Source organism: Diabrotica virgifera, chromosome 2 (assembly GCF_917563875.1).
Source record: "Diabrotica virgifera virgifera chromosome 2, PGI_DIABVI_V3a".
Taxonomy (NCBI): Eukaryota; Metazoa; Arthropoda; class Insecta; order Coleoptera; family Chrysomelidae; genus Diabrotica; species Diabrotica virgifera.
The window spans coordinates 60,640,701-60,667,210 of record NC_065444.1 but is presented as its reverse complement, the minus strand read 5'-3'; the positions used below and the strand labels follow the sequence as shown (position 1 = coordinate 60,667,210).

The window sequence follows — 26,510 nt, the reverse complement described above, 5'->3', positions numbered from 1 at the left end:
CACATCTCGATAAGAGGTGCCTTATCGGAAAAATACAAAGAGGCAAAAAAGTTTTAAAAACACTGTGTTTAACTAACGGTACCGCAGTAATAGTTTAATTGGAACGTACACAAACATTTGGGGTGTTTAAAGGCACAAAACCCCCATAAATTTTGTATGTAAACATATTAAAAAAGAAGTCGCATCTCGATAAAAACTGCCTTATCGAAAAAATACTAAGAGGCAAAAAAGTTTTGAAAACATTGAGTTTAACTAATGGTACCACAATTATAATTTAATTAGCACGTACACAAAAGTTTGGGGGGGTTTAAGGAAACAAAACCCCATAAAATTTTTAGGGGGTGCACAAATTTCACTATAATGTTTCTTTAAGATGTTCCTGTCATAAGAATGCCACATGTCTATTTTCAATAAAAAATCTCTAATACTTTTCGATATATTCGAGAAAATCGATTTTCATTTTGTAATTTCAAAGGGCTGTAACTTTTTTTATGTGCATATTTGTACTAAGTTAAGTTAGGTTCATTCGAACTATTTTTGGTCCCAGAATATGTACTTTAATTTATGACCTGTATTTTTGTTACACCCTGTATATATTATGTATTTATCTATGACTTCTACTACATAGGCAACCTACATCTCAGGACGCCTGTCGTGTAAGTCACGTGCTAATTCAATTAATGACTCATTGTTTTATAGTTCCAAATTTCTCCATAGGAAGCCATATTGACATTTAATTTTGACTTTCTAAAAATTGGATAAGACAGAGGAAAATCTTGAGAAAATGCCGGTTAGGGTGGAAATAACGCCTCCCCTACCGGCAAACTCCAAACAACCAGGTGTTACCAAATCTTTATTGTACAATGGCTCAAAATTCCAAGGATTCCAGAAATCGAAAGGCAATAGTTACGAGGTGGAAGTTATTTTACAGGTTAGAAAAACTTTTATATCAAAAAAATTTTCCTACAACTTCCCATACAGTTTGTAGTAATTTACAAGATTGTCACTATTCTGAAAGTTTTTAATTCACCCTAATTGCGCTTATCTTAATTTATAGAAGATATTTCGTAACAGTAGAATGTGACCTGTATTTTCACTTTTTAGTTTTTATTCATAGTATTCAACACTTACCTACACAAAATGTTTATTTTTAACTATGAGCAGTTTTCCAAATTATGCTTGATTTAAATTTTTTGTCCTTGTTCCTGCTGAAATAAAAAAGAAATACAGTCACCTTGCCAAACTGTGTTATTGGGACAAGTGTTTTCTAATATATTTTTTTATTTTAAACAATAATACACCTAATCTACAAGATTAATTAACACGTTAAGGGCCATGGTGGCCCCTAGGGACTGATATAGAAAGTACCTCATATGCCATGGAAGCTTATTGATGAAACTTACTTGGCCTGGGGGGCCAAGTAAGTTTCAATATTTCCACTTTTTTCAATATTTTGTCTAGCGCTCAACGTGTTAATCAGCATTTTACTCAAATGGTTTTTAAACTAGATGTCACCTGGTCCATTCTAGTTTTTTTTTGGCATGAAATGCCCACTTCTTTGTTGTGGCTATACCAAGAACTGTCGATAGGGATGGAATGGCCCCGTCCCATTCAAACAGTGAAGGGAGATTGTGGCCAACATACAAGTGAGAGGTCCTAGAGAGAGACAGAGCATACCAGGGAAAATTTTCTACAACTACCACCAGAGTTGCCAGATGTGATTTTATAAATCCCCCACTTAGAAACTGAAATTCCCTCAAATTGAAGCTCAAACCCCTTAAATTTAAATTTTTGCCGCATTTTAATAATTTAGTAGTCAAATGTAGAGAATAGTAAACCAAAATTATACTACTTATCAACAGAAGGTCCTGGAAATAATTCATAGGTCCTATCGTCTCTGATTATATGAGATTATATATAGTATTTATATACAGTAGACTTGCGATTATCCGAGTCTCTGTCATCCGAGCCCCTCAGTTAACCGAGGAAAAAGTCAGAACAGGTGAGTTACAATTTTCAACCATGCCGCAACATCGCCGCCTCAAAATCAAAAAGAGGAGCAAAGCTTATGCAAAATCAAATACTTTTTTAAACAGTAACATTATTAAGGTAAATGTTTTTATCTTTTATAGACAGTACTGTATTATTAATTTTGTCATTAAAATATCCAGTTATGATTATTCACGTGTTTTTCTATCAATATAACCAATGTCAGTGTTAACCGAGTTTTTCCGTATCCGAGGTAGTCATGGTCCCAGTTACCTCGGATAATCGCAAGTCTACTGTATACAGTTCTATGTATAGGTATATGCAAATTTAATTTACCATGACCCCTTAAAATCGCTAATAATTGTCCCCCCCCCCCCCCAACCATTTCTGCTTAGAAAAATTCCTCTAGGGAAAATACCCCAAGCTGGCAACCCTGACTGCCACTATCAATTTTTTTGTTTACGAAAGATAGTGATTATCTTCTATCCTTCCCTGACTATACTCTCTCATCCTGGAAACATTAAATTCACTTCTTGCCCATTTCATCCATATTGACAGTTTGTTGGGCTATAACAGCACTGTCTCTGATTTTCACTATTCTATAACATCCTTGTTGTGGTTACAATGCACAGCACTAACTAAACTTTGCACAATTTCACACATTACACAAGCTCATATGGTGTAGTCCTCTTGAGCCTTCGCATCTGGGGTTGGTTGACAATAAGCCCAAGTACTTCATGGTTGGGATGCTTATGTAGCCTCTCTTCATGTCTCTTGGCAACTTTCTTAATTTCATTTGGAATAGATTCGTCTTAGGTCTCTCTGTAAATCGTCTTTTCAAATATACCAAAGAGCACCTACAATATTCCTTAGTATTGGGTTCTAAAGCATTTCTAAATTTCTTTAATTCCTTTTTTTATAGTCCCATAATTGAAGGCCATAGGTCCACACTGGTTTCAATACCTGTTTGTTAATCAGTACTTTGTTCTGGATGGAAAGTTAAGAGTACCTACCTATCAGCCAATACAAATTTTTGTACTTTATCTTCAACTGTTTTGCTGGTACCTATTTCGCTGTTTTCTTATTAGGAACAATACTGTTGTTTAAGATAATTGGGAGATAATTGGTTTTCTTGTTAGTTAAGTTAATATAATACATGATTTCTGTTCATTATACTTTATAAGCCATTTTTTGGACCAGGATTCCATGCCATTAACTGCATTTTGTAGGTTAACCGTAGATTTTTAAATAGTTGCTCCTATTCTCAAAGTTGCTGTATCATCAGCAAATGTGGCTAGTGGAATGTTTTCTCTATCATGAGTGTCAGATATATACAAAAGGTATAATATTGGTCCAAGAACGCCACGTTGTGGAACTCGGAGTATTAGCTTTAACTCAGAGTACTTGTTTTCCATTTTAACACGTTGACGGACATTGCATCAAATGTATAAGCAAGTGTGGTGACACTATTTTGTACATATTTTGCAAAGTAGATTAGGGAAATTGCTGAATTTCTTTAGGTTTAGGCTTCTAGTTTATGGAAACAATGAGTTTTTTAACATTTCTTGTAAACATGTGGACGACCATGGACATCGTGTCACTTTTAATATGCATCTAATGTGGCATTTATTGTCACAAGTCAATATTTTAAACATGTCGTCTATTTATAGACGTTGTGTCACATTACATCAATGGAAATTAGACATCTATAGACGTTCTGTCCGTCAACGTGTTAGGTCTAAATGATCGCTGGTGTAGGTATTACTACAATATTTCAATTAGTTGTAGGTATAGGAAATATTTTCTTTAGCTTTATTAACAGGCCGTTGTGCCATCGTTTTCTAATATATGTAGCATTTCTAATATATTTATGTAATATGTATTATTTTTTAGCATGTAGATGAAGAAAACTCATATCTTTGTGGATATTTACAAATCAATGGACTTACAGATGAGTACCCCAAACTGACCACGTTTTTTGATGGTGAAATTATAAGCCAAAAATATCCTTTTCTTACCAGAAAGTGGGATGCAGACGAAGATGTGGACCGAAAACATTGGGTAATATTGTTTCTTCAATTATGTAAGAAATAGAGATACTGAGAAATATTTTTATGGTGTCGATAATTTGGAGGTTGATTGGTTGATTGGTCGGAAAAATTAAAGATTATCCATGAACGATCACATCAATCACATATTTTGTATTTGCTGTCTTTTTCCATAAATAGCAAAACGAGAGAGAGATTATTAAAAATATGAATAATATGTGATTGATATGATCGTTCATGGGTAATCTTGAATTTTTCCAACTGTATGTGGGATATGCTCAATCAAAAAGAGTTTAGCTGATAGATATCTCAGGGTTTAGTTGTTTTCAGTTTGTGATTTCTATCTCTCTAACCATTATTTTCTTACATAATTTGTAATAGAATATGTTAAGTCAGGGTATAGTATTTTTTAATTTTTCATTGCAAGAGACAAGCAAGTTAATTTTGCTGCTCTATAACTAGTAACCAACTTTTAACCACCATCACACTAATACCATAGATTAATGCTAAAGAATTATTTAATTATTCACTCTCAAATTTTGACAGTTCCAATTTTGCAATCCACTCCTGAGACAAAATTTTGAATAAACAGAGATAATGCACAATCACAGCAAACAGGATACGTTAGTTGTCAATCATCTGCCCAAAGGACAAAAATTGTTGATTCTTCGTTACTCAAATGGAACATAGAAAACAAAGGATTTTCACGAAGTGACACTACTGATTTTTTTGCATTGTCTTTGATACATTATTAAACATTATTCTATTATCTTTGTTACATTATTACAAAGAAAGATTACAAACCGTGACAACCAAAGAGTGATCATATTTGGGTCACGCCATGTGTACTTCTTACATTTTTTTCTTTTCATTCACATTCTTTTCACCGTAAATTTTTTTTAAACTATGTTAACTGAATGTAACTCTGTCGATATTGAAATTAATTTTTGTTGTCTTTTCAGAGCAAATTCTCACTATTCAGTCAATATGCCAAAACCTTTAATTCAGATTCTTTTGATTACAAAGCCCTTGCTGATACGGACTACGTCTTTATGAGATGGAAAGAACATTTTTTAGTCCCAGACCATACAATTAAAGATATATCAGGAGCCTCCTTTGCTGGATTTTATTATATTTGTTTTCAAAAGTCAAAAGCCACAATCGAGGGTTATTATTACCATAGAAGTTCTGAATGGTAAGTAAATCATTTTTAATCAATATACACTCATAACGTAAAATCTATTAACTTCATCAGTAAATATTATTTGGACTCCTTCTAATGTTTTTTGAACCTACTCTAATCTTGATCGTTAATTAGAAAATCCCTTCCAAAAGGAAAGACAACCTTCCATTAATTAATTCATACCAAAAAACGACAAGAATGGTAACTAATAAACCATCTGTCTAAGCAAGAAAAAATGCGCACCTGGATGGGTAAGTCTCTGCATGGGCGGCATCTCAATGAGGTTAACCAAGAACATGTCGACAATACAGTACATATTGAGCTGTTGGTTGACATCAGGAAAGATATTTCCCAAGACAGATGGTTTCCTACTTGCCATTCAGGATCAGGTTATTGCAACTAGAAATTACCTGAAGTGTATTGCCAAAAGATCCTTAGGTCCAAAACGACAGATGCTGATATAGATGTCAAGCCTAAGAGAATCCATCCAACATGTTACCAGGGCTTGCCAGGCGTTTGTGGGAACTGTTTATAAAGAATGTCATGACTCAGTGGGAAAGATTCTTCACCAAGAACTAGCTAGCAAACTTTGACTTCTCCAGACTGACCATCTCTGTTATTATCAATACGTCCCTGATATAATCCTTGAAAAGACAACTACAACCTATACTGGGATCGCACTGTGCTCACAGACCAACGAGTGGCACATAATATACGGGATCTCATACTAGTTAATATACTTACTAAGCAAACAACATTAATAGCTGTGACGATACCAAACAACAATAATCTGTGTGTTAAGCACAACGAAAAGATCGATAAGTATAGAGATCTTGAAATACAAATAAGGAGACAATGGAGAATGGAAGGTACCCAGACAATCCTTATTGTTCTTTCTAGTACTGAAGTCATTCCGAAGATCCTTATAGAAAACATCAAAAAGCTGGTTACAATGAACATCTTTACAAGACTATGTGGAAAGCTGTGCTGCTCTCAACGTCCAGATGCGTAGAAAATTATTGGAATATTTTTAAAATAAACTCAATTGATGAGAGAGAGAGAGAGAGAGAGAGAGAGAGAGAGAGAGAGAGAGAGAGAAAGAGAGAGAGAGAGAGAGAGAGAGAGAGAGAGAGAGAGAGAGAGAATTAAAATTGCTGAAAGATTCTCAACATCAAAATTATGTTTTATAACATTTTAAGTCCATTATGTAACACAAATAAAACTGATTCCCTTGGTCATCAAATATGAGGTTGAATTTTTAAACTTTACGTTGACAATGAATGAAAAATAATGAAGCCATCCTCAAAGATTAGAATGTGTTACTAATAGTACACACATTCAAAAAGATAGGAGAGTGTAATAACTACCAAGGGTTGGCTTTGCTATGTACACGTAAGAAATTCTTAGAAAAAATAATAAATAATTATGATAATAAAAGAATAATGATAGAACACATTAGATGAAGCACAAAGTAGAGTTAGAAGTGGTAGCTTTATACAGGACCATATATTTACTTTAAAACATAACATAAAAAGCGCTGCAAGAGAAAAAGAGAATATACATAACATTTCTTGACCTAGAAAAAACTTCGATAAAGTACCAAGACGGAAATTATGGAAAATACTAAGAGAAAAAGGATGAACAAGTTACTAAGAATGATACAAAAAATATACAATGAATACAATGTTGTAATTAGTAATAATTGAACATCATACATATTCACAATAAATGGATGTTTAACCAGCATTGGTCGCTAGGTTGCCTCTTATGTCAGTGGTTGCACGTGAGATTTTGTCTCACATATCCAACTTTTGCCTGTCTTTACGAAATAAAGTTTTCAAAATTGGTTTTAAGCTTAATATATTTATTATTAGCTTTACACAATGTGACTGTAGATATTATGCGCTTGTACATTTTAATCTAAAAATGTAGAAATAATATTAATTTTAATATTTCAATATAATGTGTAAATTTCAAATTTATGTACTAATACTTTATTTTATTGTCCTGCAACAGGGCAAGTTCTAAAACTATCTTTGCACGGTTCTTATGGCAAACAAAAAATAAAACAATGCTAAATAATATTATACACGGTGGTCGCACGATGAGAGAATAACTCACGTGAAGCACACTGACTTAACAATCATGCCATACTATGTCAACTGAACCATCATCTGAGCAGACCAGTCTATTCGATTGTGGAGAAAGGATAATTAGGAGACTAGAAGGAACTACAGCATGTGTAATTTACCAGGGAAAAAGTTTTTTTTTTCATTAAATAGACAGAATCACCCCATTACAGCATTATAATAACATTATATTTTTAATCTAATTTATCTTATATTTACACTTTAAAATACAATACTTAGAAATAATTCTAGAGTTTACTATAAATCATGGTTTTAAATTGATTTAAACTTAACTTAAAAGTATCTATATCACAGTGGCTATTTAAAAACCTTAAAGCCCTATCAAATGGATTATTGCAGGCATAATTGGTAGCATGAAAGTTTATATGAAAAAGTTCAAAAGATCTTAGTCTATGCTGTGGAATATTGAAGCTTATTTTACTTAAAAGTTCCGGACATTGAATTAAATTATTTAATAATTTATAAATAAACACAGAATCAAACTGAATTCGTCTGTTATAAAGTGTTGTTAGATTATCTATCTAAAATTACTTTTTTGTCTATATTTGCAACTGGAATTTCCATTTTGTAACCGCATTACCTAAGAAACTTATTCTGAACTTTCTCTATGGAATTGATATACTGGTCATACATAGGACCAGACTAGCGTGCCATATTCTAATTGAGAGCGTACAAGAGAACAATACACAACTTTCGTTACATCAATTGGGAACTCACTACAGTTTCTTAATGTAAATCCAAGAAGTTTAAGACCTTTCAATGTAATCTGTGAAATATGGTCATTGAAATTAATGCTTTCATTAAAAGTGATGCCCAGGTCTCTAACTTGATTGTTATATCTTAACATTATTCATAAGATAGTTTGACTCATATTGTTTATTCCCCCTAAAAAACTGGTATAATAGCATTTATCGATATTTAATGTAAGATTATTCTGTATACTCCAGTCCCATAACCTGTCAATATTCTTTTGCAATATATGTATGTCAGCTACAGATCTTATACATCTATATAACTTTAAGTCGTCTGCAAAAAGTAAAACTGATGATTCAAGATTATCAGAAATATCATTTATAAAGAGATTAAATAGTAATGGTGAACAGTGGCCTCCTTGGGGGACACCTGATAAAAGCTCAAATGATTCAGATAGGAAATTAAATAGTTTCACCCTTTGTTTTCGATCCTTTAAAAAACTTGATATCCATTCTATGGCATCCTTAGTAAATCCTAAAATTAGGAGTTTTCCAAGCAAAATGTCGAAATTGACTCTGTCGAAGGCTTTGGAGAAGTCAGTGTAAACTGAGTCTACTTGTTCCTCCTCTCCAATGCCTCCAACAGATACACTTCATACACTGCCAAGTTAGTAATAGTGGAATAAGTTGTGTGCAATATTCTGAAACCGTGAGAGAAAATCTCATATAGCGAGCAATGCCGGGTTAAGACAGGGAGGAACATTTAGCCCAACACTATTTCTAATATGTATGGACCAAATTATTAAGAAATGCATAACAAGGAGTAAAAAACTAAATGTAAAAAAGAGGAGGATAACCAAGACAGACATGGCATGGAGTAATTGGAAAGATATTGGAGAGTAAAGGAGTATGTGGAGAATGTGGACAGACACAAAGATGTTAACACGAAACCGCAAAGAATAGAAGAACTTTGTTAAGAAGTAAATTAAACCTTACACCATTATATGGTAGAAACCTTATACAGTAGAGCGTCGATAATCCGAACTAATTGGTACAGGGGTAGTTCGGATTATCCAATTGTTCGGATTATCCAACATATGTTCAAAATACAAAGCTCATAAACATGGTATGTATGTACATATGTACATACGTTTTAGTTACAAGGAATAAAACACCTGCATAAAAAACAAATATATTTCTGCATAAACAAAACAAAAATGTAAACTCTAAAAAAAATATTTACGTACATACTCGTATAGTACATAATATGTAAACGTGAGAGATCAGTAGATACATATGTAATAAGTTTAATTTGTTACATGAATATAATCTGAGATCTTTTTTTGAACTACTGTGGCTGCCCTTTTCTTTGCTGCCAAAGCGCGGATTCTTTTCAGCACTAGCAACTGCGCCGAATTAGACTCAGGCTGGTTCTCGAACCACTTCATAGCAGTTTCCAATGAGTTAAATGCATCGGAATGTGAAGGCTTTGGATCATCATTATCATGGCCATCGTCGCTGCTATCCTCTGCGTTATCGTCGACCATATTAGAAACGATATCGACAGTTTCATCGTCCTCATAAATTTGATGTCCTTGTAGATTATGATCGAATTCGAGCCATTCATTAACATCCTGTTCGTCACATTCTTCGAACCCAGGTATATTTTGACATTGCAGAGATATGTGTCATATTTTCGTCCTGAACGCTTTCGATTTGTTTGTCATCTTGTATTTTCCATAATTTATTCCATCCATTTTTTAAATTTTCATTAGTCAAACTGTACCACGAGTCCGCTAACATATGACAGCAGTCTTTTAAATTTAACTGTTTCGAAAAAGTGATCACGCTATCTTCGTCTCGTTCAGCGATAAGTAAACGTTGTAACACTTGCTTTCGGTACAGTTTCTTACATTTAACAATGATTCCCTGATCCATGGGTTGCAAAAGAGCCGTTACATTGGGGGGAAAAACATCACCACAAAATCTTTGTCAACGGCGTTTAAACGGTCTAATCCAGGATGAGTCGGCGCATTGTCAATAAGCAGCAATACTTTTCCTGTCTTCTTTTCTGTGTCCCTGTGTTTCTTTACTTCGGGTATAAACATCTTAGAAAACCACTCCATGAAGATTTCCGAATCCATCCAAGCACTTTTTTGTCCCCTATATGTGACAGGAAGACATGCGATGTTTTCGAAGCAACGCGGTTTCTTGCTTTTGCCTATTACCAGCAAAGGAAGAGCATGCGTGCCACTTGCGTTTGAACATACCATGGCTGTAATTCTGTCCTTGCTCACTTTATAACCAGGAGCTTTTTTTTCTCGACGAGATGCGAGGGATTTGCTCGGAAGCGCACGCCAATTTATACCTGTTTCGTCTGCGTTATAAACGTCATCCCTTGAATAATTTTGAGATATTACGAGCTCGCCAAATTTTATTTTAAATGCGTCTGATGCAGCACTGTCACCCGACAGAATTTCTCCTTCAATTTGAAGTTCTCTAATGCCGTGCCGCATTTTAAAACTTTTTAACCATCCGGTACTTGCTTTGAAATCGGTGGACCCGTTCAGCTTTTTATTTAATTGCAGGGCTTTTTCACAGAGGAGTGGGCCTGATATTGGTTCGCCCAAACTACGCCTCTGAGTAAACCATAAATAAACAGAATCTTCCAACTTTGTGTTTTGTGAAGTTTTTAGCGTTTTCCTACATTTTGAACCATCATCTGAATCGAGTTTTGTCGTATAATGTAGTATAGATTCCCGTTTGTTTTTAATATCGGTAATTGTCGCCTTACCTATTCCATAAAACCTGGCCAGGTTTGCTCCAGATTCTCCCTTTTCCAGTCGATTTAAAATCTCAATTTTTTTTTTCAATCGTTAGGGTTGTATGTTTTCTTTTTCTGCTCACTGAATTAGCCATTATTTATGTAGCAAATCACATACACACGCACAACAAATGAAGCTTTCACAAATTTACACGTGAACTTGTCTAAGCAGGAATTAACAACGCACACACAGTACAGCGAACAACCAGCGACTAACTAACACATTTTATTGCGAGTGGCATCCGACGGAGTGCGAGGCATTACGCGCGGTTGCTACTTTCAATTGCGTTTGCAGTCGAGAATTTAATTTATTTAATTTCGGTCCGCGATCATATTTTTTAATTTTATGATTTTTTTTGCGTTCGGATTAGAGATCGTTCGGATTACTAGGGTTCGGATTATCGACGCTCTACTGTAATATATTGTGACAATGTCAAACTATAATTGTCATTCAGCATAGGAACCAGGTTACTACCGAAACATGTAAATACACGATTCCAAAGCCTGTCAACGATTTTTGTGGTGGCTCTATATTAAAATCATAGATATATAATGCGCTAGATTGCGCCCTGCCATCTTAAAATGGGTGACGATTGCGACAGAGATAAATGAGCCTATTTGGTCGGTAGTCTCTTTCTAGTTCAAGGGGAATATCGACGACGTGACTATCCCACTTTATCGAGTATTATGTTTTGACAATTCGAGCGGGTGGTGACGAGAAATGGTCTTTGGTTCAGAACGTGGACAATCGTGGTTCGAATCCCATACTAACTTTACTTTTTTATTTTTAATTTAATCAATATTGCGTTTATTAGATATTTTTACATCTGGAAAATGGACCTAAGTAAATCTAGCAGATAATAAATGTGTGTATAGCAAGTTAATATTGGAATACATACTATAAATTAATATAGGTATTGTTAAATTATACTCATAGTATAATAATAATTACCAATCAATATTAGCATTTTGTGGTTTCGATTTAGTATAATCCTCACATTAATAATTATTAAAAACTTTCTACTGTAGACAAAATACGTTAACAGTAGAATTGTACTTTTATTTCCTTTGTAATAAAAATAATACAAAAATTATTTAAATAGGTACTTATTCGTCCTTTGAGACATATTATACAATGTATAGGACAAGTCATTCTTTCTACGGACAAATAAAATTAAAACACAAAAATTATATGTATAAACATTACAACATTAGATATTTCTCACCGAAAAAAATAAATTCCGCTTCACTATAAGTTCACTTATCCTTACAATATTAATTTGTGAACTGCATAGTAAAATAAAAGTCGTTCGCTATTAATATAAATTCGGCCTTATTCGAATGATGTGAATGATGTTTGTTTTGCTTCTACCTTTTCAAAAAATTGTAATAACATTTTCATGAGCATTTTTCAGTGCGTCACAAATGATAGAAAAAAAGGTAAGTCCGTGATAATATACATTTTAGTGACATGACATTTTAGTTAAATCTGACAGTTGTCACATTTTATTTGCAATTTGGCATAAAAACAAATCAATTGTGTTTATTGCATTTATAAAATGGTATTTTCTTTATAGTCTTATAAATTGTACAGATTATATTCGTAGATATATTATATAATTCGTAAATTTTTTTTCGATTATAGCGCCATCTATTGACAACTAGAATAAATGTTATAAATGTCACCGATGAAATGTAATCACCGACGTGCATTTTTTTCTGTCACATACAATTTAATGCGTTAGAATGAAATCGAAAAACTGTGACGCACTGAAAGATGCTCATGAGAAAAAGCATACATTATGTTAACACATTAATGGCTAAAGTATCGAAAACGAAACATTTCTTAAATTATTTTTTTTCTACGATTTTAATATGATGATTATTATATTTTATGTATTGGTCTTTTATATAGATAGTTTATTGACGTGTTTGTTATCTTAATGGTCTCAATTACCTGCTGCATAATTTTTGAAATAATACAAAACACTCCAAATTTACTAGTATCTGTGGGTGCCGTTTGAGCTCGCATAATAAATCACAAGATATTTAAAATTCGACCAAATCAGCATTCCTTGTTCAATTAGATATTGTAGAATAATATTATCCAAACATAATTTGAAATATGACTACTCATAAAAGTTTATTACGTTTTAAAGATAATGTTTCGTTTATGAAACTTTGGCAGGATCCCTGAATTTATGATCCATATCGGATAGTCTTATAGTCTACTAATAGTCCAAGAGCTGGAAGCGGATTTTGCTCGTGATAAGTAATATGGACAAACTATATGGGGATATGTTGAATTTGTCACTTTTCCACACGGGCGGAAACCAGAGCGGGGGGCGAGGGTAGTTTTAAGGGATCAAAGTCGCCGTTTTTATTATTTTTTTGTGGCGCTCATGATTGAGATAGTGCACCAAACTTTGGGAATAAGTGAGTCATGACGTAAATAAGTAAAATCTCCAGGGGCGGAACACTGCGTGGGGGACAAAGGGATGGTGCAGGGGTAAATATAAAAATTATAAGGGTTTTTTTGTGACGTTCATGATAGAGATAGTGCACCAAAATTTGGGAATAAGTAGGTCATGACGTAACTAAGAAAAATCTCCAAGGGTGGAACGTTGTGTGGAGGGGGCAGGGGTGAATATAAAAATTATAAGGGGTTTCTTGTAACGTTCGTGATCGACATAGGGCACCAAAATTTGGGAATATGTAGATCGTGACCTAACTAAGTAAAATCTTCAGGGGCGGAAAGCTGTGTTGGGGACGAAGGTATTTATAAGGGATCAAAGTCTCCTAGATAATTTGGTATCAAATTACAGGATCCGAGTAAGAAGTAAAAAGTGGTGGTGGCCCTTGTTTATGAACCTTGTAGATTGCACAGTTGTAAATTTATGGAGAATTTACAACATTGCGAATAACTCACGAGTCTCCCAATTGCAATTCCGTTCTTCGTTGGTTTTGTCACTGATACTGAACGAAAAAAGATTTACAGTAAAAACAGCTGCTGAAGAAGGTGACTTCGAATCAGACCCAGGGCCAACGCCATCCACATCAGCATGAGGTCGTTTTTATAAAGTTTGCCTTCTGATATTCAATATGGCCAGATTGGTAATAACATCGTTCACGAAGAGAAGGGACGTAGACAGCGATGCAGACTGTGCAAAACTGATGCAAAACTATATGTGCGGAAAATACAAGGTTCACTTGAACGCTGACTGTTTTAGTGCTTTCCATAAAAAATGAGATGCCATAATGACGCTATTGCCTTACTACTATACTGCCAAGTATCATTTTATTTTATATAATTAACTATTGTAGCAATATCTTTAGTTTTTAATTGATAAAACTAAGAAATTTCATTTACACACTATAAAACGTATAACTTTCAATTTACTACCTATATTATGCCAAAGTTTCGTTAACGCAACATTATTTTTTGTATATTGCAATTATTATTGTTTATAATTTTAAGTAAAATATTGTTCTAATTATTTCAATGCTTGGCCATTAATGGGTTAATATTAATTATTGGTAATTTGTACGAATATTTAACAATTACTTTATACTATTCTACCATAAACTTACTAAAAACATAACATTGGCTTTTATATTTTTAAAAATCTGTAGGTAACTACACAGTTTTTCTTATGTTTGCTATATATTTCTTTACATAGATTTACTTTAGAAATGTAATAATATCTAATAAACGCAATATTGATTAAATTAAAAATAAAAAAAGTAAAAATTGGTATGGGATTCGAACCCAGATTATCCACGTTCTGAACCAAAGACCATTTCTCGTCACCACCCGCTCGAATTGTCATATTTAAATAATACTCCATAGAGTAGGATAGTGACGTCGTCAATACTTCCCTTGAATTAGAAAGAGACTACCGACCAAATAGGCTTATTTATCTCTGTCGCAATCGTCAGATGGCAGGGCGCAATCTAGTGTATTATATATCTATGATTAAAATGCTAAAGATTTCTTATTTGGAGGTTATTTATGCTGTCATATTATGCCCGTATTTATAATCGAGTCTCAAGACCGACCTTGAATAAAATTTGTTTGTAAACTAAACCCAAAATTTATTCAGGTCGGTCTCGAGACGCGACGAGGTCTTGAGACTCGACTATAAACACGGGCAATAGTTTCGCCTATCTTTTAATGGTCACGCATGGATTGAATTATTCGATACACATGAACATCAATTGACATAATGTATAGTCGTCTTGATCTACCCAACACATACAACTATAGCGACACGCTTCATTTTTGCAACTTTTCTCAAAACTAAAGAATACGTCTCATGTTAAATTCACATGTGTTTTTCGTTTCTAAAATACAAAACCAGATTGGCCACGTTCTTTATGTTAACTTCTTAACAACTACAGAAAGGTTCTCAGCTTTTAAAACGCCAGATTTAGTAATTTATCGCCTTTTCTGGCCACATGGTAGAACCGCATACATGATGATATAAAAGTGTTGTGGTCTCGGTCAGTATCGACACAGCGGTCACGCAGCGCAGTCACACCCTCGCTGGAATAACAAACCCTTACGAGATATAAACGAAGCACGCTTGTTTACCCAAAATAAATAAATATATTACTGTTCGTTGTTTTACACTTACTTTAATTTCAGAATTGTTTCCGTAAACCACCAACGGAATACAACAAATAAAAGATTTACAATTATTGCTTAGTCTAATTCACTTAGTTATTTTTGACATTATCATTGTTTCATCTCATCAGTGAATGGACTCAGCAATTTCTAGTTGTGACTTTGATCCACATAAAGAAATAGTGTGTTCGCTTTATCTGTAATCATTAATATTGAAAATGTTAACACAACTTTTTTTTAATTTCCAGGTTTCAGTCTTTGAATTTAACTCATGTGCCTGAAAATAGTATACAAATATATGAATTTAGGTAAATTGGAAGCACAAGAAAAACCCCCCAAGACGTTGGGCAAATTTCGAACCAGTGGAAAGTTCTTTTTTGTTGTTGTTGTATAAATTTAAACATTCGGCAGATTTCTACCAAACTGATAGATATGCCCGAACTTTTACATTAACTTTTACGTACTGACTACGTACTAGCTTAGTACCTCTAGTAATTTTTCTATTGTTTCACATTTTTGTGAAACGTTTGTTGTATGGATAATATATACCTGATATTTTAAGATGAGAGTTCTATTATATAGATATTTGTAAGTTTTAAAGACTTTTGTCTTTTTTGATTAAATAGTATTGAAAGTGTATGATTTTTATTTTTACTTTTAAAGTATTATCATTTTTCTCTCTGTTAGACATGCATGTTGCTTAAATAGATCATTGTGGTAAATACTTAAAGGAATACTTGATATTTTGTCAATTTTATTTACCCCAAACGAAGGTGGCAACATCCATTGCTATTAATCATTGACGTGTTACATGATTTTCACCAATTGATTCCTGTTTAGACCGTATCCATTTTAAAAGTTGTAAAATAAATATCTTAGGAGTTCTACAATAAAATGTGTGCCTTTCGTAGCCGTAGAATACCTTTATCTACGTTCTTAACCAGTTCTGACAGTATTTTCTTTGTGATCTCTGTTTTTACTATGTTTGTTATGAAATTTTTAAATAATATTATATAACTATTTAGGAGAGACTCCTAAAAGTGCTTTTCTTTGTTAAATATCTTGTATAATCTCATTCTTCTAAATATTTTGTCTTCTAGTCTATCATCGATCATGATTAATGTTGGTTTTTGGGGACCAGTAAGGATACCATCCAAGCAAATGTATATTTCTATAGAGGAGTATGTGCCTCCATCTAAAATGGATCTATGTAAGATCCATTTTGTGTGCCTTTTTTAACTATATTGTATCCCGTGAAGTTCATCAATACTTTTCGGTCAAATAATGTATGTATAGACGTAGTCCTGTTGGACCAAAACAAAAATGTCAAAAATTCGTTATTTCCCAAGTCACTGAAATAGTATACAGGGTGTTAGTAAATAAGTATGAAAAACTTTAAGGGCTAAATACATATGTCCGCAAATGCTTCGTTTCCAAGATACGGGGTGCTGAAATTTTTATTTCAAACTGCCAATTTATTTATTACTCTAAGGCCCGGTCTTTTCACCTCCAAATAAAAGTTATTTGGAGGTTTATTTGACAGATTTACATGTAATCTGCCGGATAAACTTCCTAATAAATAGTTATTCGGAGGTGAAAAGACCGGGCCTAAGACCAGTTGAGCTATGAACATGAAATTTGGTGAGTTTTAATAGGTAGTTATTGCGCATTTTTTGACATACAATTAAGAATTTTGTATTTATCATTGGCGCGCATACGGGTAATAGTCTGAATTTTTTTAAAGAAAAAAATAGTACGCCACTGAGATATTTCAAATTAAAAATTATTTTTAAATTCCACGTTTAATTGTTGATAAAACATCTTGACTCGTATTTTTTATTTCTTAATACATTATCAAGAACTATCCAATATAATAATACTAAATTAGAACAATAACAGAAAATATTACTAATAAAATTTTCAGTAGGTGCAAAGCTGCAAGAAATGTTTAAAATGATCTCCTTTACAGGTAACAGAAGAATTTTATATTCATCATTGGCGCGCGTACGGGTAATGGTCTGAATTTTTTTAACAAAAAAATAGTACGCCACTGAGATATGTCAAACTAAAAATCATTTTTAAATTCCTCGTTCAATAGGGCTTTTCATCGATTGTCATTTGTTTCGAGCTTCTGTCATGTGTCACATAATATTAATATATCTACGTCATACGTCTTTGGTTTGTATCATTGATATATACCAATAACGTATGACGTAGATATAATAATATGTGACACATGGCACAAGCTCGAAACAAATGACTGAATGAAAAGCCCTATTTACGACAAAAAATCTTTCTTGCCCTTTTTTCATACGACGTGCCGTTTTTATACAAAAAAAACAAAATATCTTAACGCTTACAAAGTATGTGAGGTAGTTTCCATATGCATAGAAACTTAGTTAAAATACTTTGCAAGTGTTAAGATGTTTCATTTTTTTGCATAAAAACAGCGCCGCATATGAGAAAAAGTCAAGAAAGATTTTTTGACGTAAATTGAACCAGTAATTCAAAAATGATTTTTAATTTGACATATCTCAGTGGCGTACTATATTTTCTTAAAAAAATAGACCATTACCCGTACGTGCGCCAATGATGAATATAAACTTCTTCTGTAACCTCTAAAGGAGGTTATTTTTAACATTTGTTGTAGCCCTGCACCTAGTTAAAATAGTATTAGTAATATTTTCTGTTATTGCTCTAGTTTAGTATTATTATATTGGATATTTCTTGATAATGTATTAAAAAATGAAAAATACGTGTCAAGATGTTTTATTTTTCTGCATAAAAACGGTGCACCATATAAAAAAATGACAAGAAAAGTTTTTTATGATACATTCGACGTGGAATTTAAAAATAATTTTTAATTTGAAATATATCAGTGGCGTATAATTTTTTATCAATTTTTTCTTTAAAAAATTGCAGTCCCTTACCCGTAGGCGCGCCAATGATAAATACAAAATTCTTAATTGTATGTCAAAAAAATGCTCAATAACTACCTCTTAAACTGACCAAATTTCATTTTCATAGCTCAACTGATCTTGAGCAATAAATAAATTGGCAGGTTAAAAAAAATTTTCAACACCCCGTATCTCGGAAACGAAGCATTTCCGGACATATATTTATAGAGCAAACCGGCATTATTTTTTCATGTAGAATTAGCCTTAAAAGTTTTTCATACTTATTTACTAACATCCTGTATTGGTAGAAAATTATGCATATTTCTCTCCCTGTATATTAATCGTTCGATAAACTTTTTATGCATATCAAAATCTTAATATTGTCTCCCTTTTGAACATCTTTTGGTGTTTTTACTTGATAGCGCCCTTTAAGTATTTGTTTTGACCACTTTTTGGCATTTCTGCAAAATAAATCGGTATTCCTTTCATTATTTTAAGCAGTATTGAAAATACAGTGATATTCTTTTACATGTTTTAAACTCTTGTCTTATTTTTTAATGAACAACTTTTTATTTTAACCTCTGACCAGTTTGGTGGGAACCGGTCCTGTACTTATTTCTTTGCAAACAAAAACAAGTGTGAAGCTCTCTTTACAAAGTATCACCCAATTTGTGTATTTTAGTTTGACAAAAAATTATTCTTTTCATTTTTGTTCATTTTATTATGTAATTATGTTTCCAGAGCGAATCTTTTTATTAGGACGATTAATTGTTTTATATAAAGCATTAAAGAGAAATGAAATGTTGGTAGTTATCAAGAGTGTCTTTGCATGGCAGATCTTTTACCGGCAGCTGGAAACGAAAAAAAAATGAATGGAGTTATAAAATGTGGGTGATTTGGATGTATTTTTGAAATTTTTATATGGAAAGTTTTACAGATAAAATATTGGGAACAAAAATTTAAAAAATGGAAGCAAGTATAAAATTTTGTCATTCGGTTGAAACGCGATTTTTAATAAAATTATTACATATTTGGGACTGAGTTATCGGGGAATCAATTGCCATAGTTCCCTTATACAGTGATGAGCGCGCTAATAACCGGCAAAATAGCCCAAAAGATGGAAAACATAACACATTGCGAAACAAAAAGAGATGAAACTAGTGGAGGTGGAAATTATCATTATAAACGTATTAATTAACATTACATTACATAGTTTCCTATCTTACACGTCTGTGACAGGAGTATTTTTTAAAATTCTACTGTCACAGTGACAGTTGTCATACTCCTTTTATACGTCTAAAGGTAGGAAACTATGTAATTGAATGTTAATTTATACGTTTATAACGATAATTTCCAACTCCACTAGTGTCATCTCTTTTTGTTTCGCAATGTGATGTTTTCCATCTTTTGAGCTATTTTGCCGGTTATTAGCTCGCTCATCACTGTATAAGCTGAACTGTTGAATAATAAAGTCAAGTAAACCAAGTCCTTGATTCTACTTGTGGTAACACAGTCCTTAAAATATACACAATTTTCATATTTTTTTATTATTTAAATTAATCTCGACTCGATAGTTCAATGGACTGACGGACTTCCTTCATTGTGAGTAGCTTAGTAATTACTGGATTCTGACCACTTCCTTCAGAAAATTTTCAAACGTAGTATAATATACAAACAATCTGTGACGAATTGAGTGATTCATTGATCCCTACCAGAAGACGTAAAACATAGAAAATCGGAAGATACACACATATTGATTAATTCTTCAAAGAATGTTCCATGTGTTTATTGAGATCTATTGTAGATTCCGCTTCTTCTTGGTTTACAAATTGTAGGAGTTAATACTCCAATGAAACCTTGTACAGGGTTCACCTTGTTCCTGTTCATGTCTTGACAAGAAACAAGATTCCATTTGGTGATTAGTCCTCTAATTGATGTGAGGCTAGTTAGTTAAACTCGTACATAGATTGCAGCATATTGTGTAGCCTAATATCTCTAAAGGATCTACTATATGTTTAACCAGGTCGTTTTGGGACTGGCCCTGTCAAGCCTCTTTCGTTTTTGGATCTTCACAAAATCTGTACAACGTTATCATGTAATAAAATGACGGTCACATTTAATCTATTAAGCTATAATTATGTCGATGGGGAAAGTGCTAAGTACTCGAAAATGGCCAACAGATTAACTCAGACTTATGGAAATTGACTGCGCCATATTCCAAATAGTAACCAACAGTTATAATCAATAGTAAAAAACCGATGAATTGTTTGATCCGTACGAATGTTGCACCAATCAGGTGACACTGTTTTGGAGCAACTAACCTGGTCCTGGCATAGAAAATGAGAAGAAATGAAAATGGAAAATGAATGGGAAATATTGTCCCAATTTACTGGCGTGAATTGATTGCATTTAAAAAGGATTTGCTTATTTACATATATTATGTACAGTTGTGTCCTGGAATCTTTACCCGTGCGTCATCATTTAAAGCATACGAAGTAAGTCGATGATAAGTCGGAAATTAAATTTACTAAACGCAACAGCAAGTCACTTACTGTCACTTGCTGTTGCGATTGGTAAATTTCAATTTCCGACTTACCATCGACTTATTTCGTATGCTTTAAATGATGACGCACGGGTAAAGATTCCCGGACTCAACTGTATTACTGTCTTGCTACTGTTGTAGCGCTTAGTAATACCAACGAATATATACTCTCCGGAGAGTATATATTCGTTGGTAATACTTTAGCAGAAATGTCACTTTGGGCCCTAAACCGAAGAATATATACTCTCCTAGAAGAAGCTTTTATATGGAAGAGATAGTCACTTTAAAGCAGGCTTGTTGACGAGGGATGTTGCGGCCGCGGTGCGGGCGGTGGTGAGATCGCGTAAGCTCCGTAGCCGTTGTCAGGTCTATGCACCCACTCAGTGGGAACACAAAATCCTATGCTAAAACGTTACAGGGCAGTACCCTTCGACTCACGTCTATATTCTTTGCCTAAGCCACACCCATTGAGATGACTAGCCACGCCCACAAGATTTTCCGACGAGTTTGATAATAATTCAGAAACATTAAGAAGTAACATAAATCTATTGGCATCAATGGTCGTGATCGGAAAGCTCTGAAGTGTACTTCCTATATATAAGATGTTCAAAAAAGTCTTTTCCCAGTTAAATATAAGATGAAATAAGATGTATTCAAATAAGTTAAAAATTTGTTAATAGCCATTCAAAAGCTTACAAAATCATATACAGGGTGTTAGTAAATAAGTATGAAAAATTTTAAGGGCTAATTCGACAGAAAAAATAATGCCGGTTTGCTGTATAAACATATGTCCGCAAATGCTTCGTTTCCGAGATACGGGGTGTTGAAATTTTTATTTCAAACTGCCAATTTATTTATTGCTCTAAGACCAGCTGAGCTATGAAAATTAAATTTGGTGAGTTTTAGACGGTAGTTATTTCGCATTTTCGAGTTAATTAACAATTTTGTATTTATCATTGACGCGCCTACGGGTAATGGTCTGAATTTTTTAAAGAAAAAAATAGTACGCCACTGAGATATTTTGAATTAAAAATTATTTTTAAATTCCACGTCTAATTTGTGATAAAAAAACCTTTCTTGCCTTTTTTTCATATGTTGCACCGTTTTTATGCAGAAAAATAAAACATCTTGACGCGTATTTTTTATTTTTTAATGCATTATCAAGAAATATCTAATATAATAATACTAAACTGGAACAATAAGAGAAAATATTACTAATAAGATTTTAACTAGGTGCAGAGCTATAACAAATGTTAAAAATGACCTCCTTTAGAGGTTACAGAAGAATTTTATATTCATCATTGGCGCGCGTACGCGTAATGGTCTTAATTTTATTAAGAGAAAAGTAGTACGCCACTGAGATATGTCAAATTAAAAATCACTTTTGAATTGCTGGTTTAATTTACGACAAAAAATCTTTCTTGCCTTTTTTCATATGCGGCGCCGTTTTTATGCAAAAAAATAAAACATCTTAACGTTTACAAAGTATTTGAACTAAGTTTCTATGCATATGGAAGCTACCTCAAATACTTTGGAAACGTTTAGATGTTTTATTTTTTTGTATAAAAACGGCGCCTTGTATGAAAAAAAGGCAAGAAAGATTTTTTGTCGTAAATTGAACAAGAAATTCAAAAATGATTTTTAGTTTGACATATCTCAGTGGCATACTATTTTTTTCTTAAAAAAATTCAGACCATTATCCCTACGCGCGCCAATGATGAATATAAAATTCTTCTGTTACCTGTAATGGAGATCATTTTAAACAATTTTTGCAGCTTTGCATCTAGTTTAAATCTTATTAGTAATATTTTCTGTTATTGTTCTAGTTTAGTATTACATATTATGTTGGATAGTTCTTGATAATGTATTAAGAAATGAAAAATACGCGTCAAGATGTTTTATTTTTCTGCATAAAAATGGTGCACCATATGAAAAAAGGCAAAAAGGTTTTTATTAAAAATTAAATGTGGAATTTAAAAATAATTTTTACTTTGAAATATCTCGGTGCAGTACTATTTTTTTCTTTAAAAAAATTCAGACTATTACCCGTATGCGCGCTAATGATGAATACAAAATTCTTAATTGTATGTCAAAAAATGCTCAATAACTACCTCCTAAAACTCGCCAAATTTCATTTTCATAGCTGAACTGGTCTTAGAGCAATAAATAAATTGGCAGTTTGAAATAAAAATTTCGACACCCCTTATCTCGGAAACGAAGCATTTGCGGACATATGTTTATACAGCAAACCGGCATTATTCTTTCATGTATAAATTAGCCCTTAAAATGTTTCATACTTATTTACTAACACCCTGTATAAGCTTCAAATTAAATATAGAAAGTGAGAAAAGTTGTTAAATGTACAATTCAGTTCGTCTAAACCCGTTTGCAAATACACTCCGACATCTTACTGGGATACTTTCGCTGGGTTCTAAGAAAAAGTCAATTGGCGACAGGTCAGTGGATGGTGAAGGCAGAGTCTCAGTGAAATAATGCCTACGCCAAAAACATTTGTATTGTTGCAGTATATTCAAAGAGAAACCGTCCAATATTTCACTTAACTCAAGTTTGCGTATGATTCGTTACAGAATTTCTCTACCGTATGGATATGCGTTCAATGTTTTATTGAAAAATATGGGACCCACCACCCAACTTCTAAAATTTACAATGTGTACTCAAATTTTAGCAGAATAAAATGCTTTCTAAGAATACATAATGTATCTATAAGTGAGAAATTTATGAGTTCATGTATTCATGTTATTGGAATGGATTACTAACTTTGGGAATGACATTATTAAATGTTTCACAATTCTTCATTCTCTTAATCGTGATAAATAGTTTTTAATTCTTGTCTGTCTGTCACTTCGTTAGGGAAAAATTTTAATTTTTTTTCATTGCAGCTATGTACGGCGTGATGAAACAAATATTGAAGCTTTTTATGATTGTCGCCAAAATTGCAGTTTGTTCTCTCGTTTGCTGCTACATTTGCTTCCTTTTCTTTCATCTAGTTACAACAATATATTCTTTACTCTTTATACTCTTCCTGTCTAATTATTTTTATAGTATATTCATATTTTTATATGAGGTAAATATCATTCGGTAGACATTAGTGAAACAGCTGCTGTATAAGATCTGCCATTGTGGTGTAATTTCGGACTTTGACGAACCATGACTGGATGTAATGTACCTAAATATTAAGATTTTTAAAACTTTGTAGTAAATACTCTTGTAAGTCACGATTTGTTATGTATATTATGTATAAATGTAATTGAATATATTTTTTTTATTATTATTTTTGATGTTTGGTTTTGTGTTGATTAAAAAGATTTAAATAATGATCATTGTAATTAATGTGGAACCTCATTTTTGGGAAAAATATAAGGAATCACTGCGATAGGAAAAGAAAAGAGATATATAATATCACCAATTACACCTGATAAATTGGGACGATTACATCGAAAGAGTTTTAAATGAAGACACACCAAACTCCAAAGATTACAACGAAGTCCATAATATAAATATCCTAGCCTCACCTATACGAATAACATCGAAGAACTAGAAGAGATATGTAAATAGTTAAAAAATAACCCTGGTAAGGCTCGTGGTCCAGGAAACATTCCTGTTGAGCTAAGAAAATACTGCACAGCAAAATTATATGAAAGTCTAACCCAACCTTTCAAAGTTGCATTAATGGAGCGGAAATCCGAGAACAAAGGAGGACATGCATATCAAACATACAGGAGAAAGGCAGAAGGGACGACAGTGACAACTATAGAGTCATCGCGGTGACAAACTCCGTCAGTAGAGTATACGATCAGTCATTAAGGTAGAATAGAAAATGAATACAAAAATATAGAAGTCGAAGAACAAGCGCGATTCACGACAGGTAGATCAACAGTTGACCATTTCGTCTTAAAAGGATATTTAAAAATAACGCTGCCGTTAACCAGGAAGTACATTTATGTGTGTAGACTTTAGAAAGGCTTGTGACAGTATCCCACAAAATAAACTATCGGAAGCGTTGGGGACAACTAATATAAACATGAGTTTATTATGAGCAACGAAACAAATATATGATAATTCTAAGAGTAAAAGTTGGAAACTGCACATCTAAGGGATGCCAAACCAGCAAGTCTTACACAAGGCCGTTGTCTCACATCGACATTAAGAGTTTCCTCAAAAAACATCTAAAACTTTGGAAACGCATACGCAAAAATATGGCATTGTCGTTAAATTGCTGAGGAATATAAAAAATGGATGCTTGAAATAAAAATGAGAAAGATAGAATATAGGCGCGTCGGCGTCGATGGCATACAGCTAGACCTCGCATTGGAAGATGGAGAAATTATCAGACATTGCGACACATTTAAGTACCTGGGTATGATCATCAAACATCGATGTTAACGTGATCGCTGATGCTGAATTTTTGTTGCGATGATGATAATAATCAGAAGAAGGAAATGTAGACAACGTGATAGAAGAAAGAAAAGCAATATAGACCAGGAAGGATCTGTTTTTAGGTGGATGTGAGAGGTGGTATTCGGATTTTTGCGGATAAAGTTAGGTGATTAACTTCGTCTTAATTTAACACCCTTGCTGCAAAATAACAATAAATAAATATAAATAAGGGGGCAAAACAAGCCTGTCCTTATTCAATGTTGTTCCATCACTTAGGTTACACTTGGAACCTTCCTAATTCGCTTAGAAAATTTTTGTAATGTGCTAAAACCGTCCACCAAATTTCATTAAAATTGACTTAATAGATTTTGCAATCTAAACTTTTTTAAAAAATTAAAATTTTTAAAAATCTTGCACAACAAAAACTAGAACATACAAAGATTTGTCAATTTTTGAAGTTATACTTTTTACGATCGAGAGTGAAACTTTATAATACCGGGCACATGCGCACACAGACAATATGTAGTTCGTTGCTAATCTTTCAAGATATGTATGTATCAGCGCAAATAAGTCATTAAAGGGATATATTAGTGTTTATAGTAAATGTATTATTTATTATAATTTTTGTGTCTTTGGATTTGTCTTCCTCGGGAATAAGATATTTTATAATAATAGTAAGTATATTTAAAGTATTTTTGTATACTTCACTTGGTCTATTAAATTTGTCAGTATGTATGAGAAATCTTGTAACCTGTCAAAGCGAAGGGAATATAGCTCAGTGGGAGAGCGTGTGACCGGAGATCGAGAGGTCCCGGGTTCAAATCCCGGACGATTCATATTGTTTTTTTTTTTTATTTTTGGTACCTATCGTTTTAATAAAAATTTTTTTAAAGTGGTAGGTAAAAAAGTTTGTTTAATATTTAAATAAACTACAAATAACCTGTTAGTAGGTATATTTATTTCTTTGAAATTATATAATAGAAGTATAACTTCTTACGTACGTGCAAAGTACACACACATTCTTTTTTTAAATATAAAGAAGCACTCCACCTATCTAATGCACTTTACTGAATTCAAATCGGATTATTTAAGCAGCCTCAGCAATGTTTTAAAGTTATAAACCATTTTTTGGCTTATAAACAAATTAGTGCTAGTCTCCA

General features: G+C 33.0%; 1 protein-coding gene across 1 annotated transcript; it reads left to right on the top strand.

Annotated features, from left to right (window-relative positions):
• Window positions 1-672: 672 nt before the first annotated feature.
• LOC114337335 (glucose-induced degradation protein 4 homolog) lies at window positions 673-24,244 on the top strand. The gene is made up of 4 exons (XM_028287746.2): window positions 673-931; window positions 3,883-4,050; window positions 5,000-5,232; window positions 15,762-24,244. Exons 1-4 carry the CDS (start codon window positions 785-787, stop codon window positions 15,823-15,825), a joined length of 612 nt encoding a protein of 203 aa, XP_028143547.1. The 5' UTR covers window positions 673-784; the 3' UTR covers window positions 15,826-24,244.
• The last annotated feature ends 2,266 nt before the right edge of the window (window positions 24,245-26,510 follow it).

Excerpts from the sequence above, each read along its gene's own strand:
- LOC114337335 (XM_028287746.2), top strand. The coding sequence starts at position 785 with ATGCCGGTTAGGGTGGAAATAACGCCTCCCCTACCGGCAAACTCCAAA. Across the intron at positions 4,051-4,999 it reads ATGTGGACCGAAAACATTGG|AGCAAATTCTCACTATTCAG; the intron begins GTAATATTGTTT and ends TTGTCTTTTCAG. Across the intron at positions 5,233-15,761 it reads TACCATAGAAGTTCTGAATG|GTTTCAGTCTTTGAATTTAA; the intron begins GTAAGTAAATCA and ends TTTAATTTCCAG.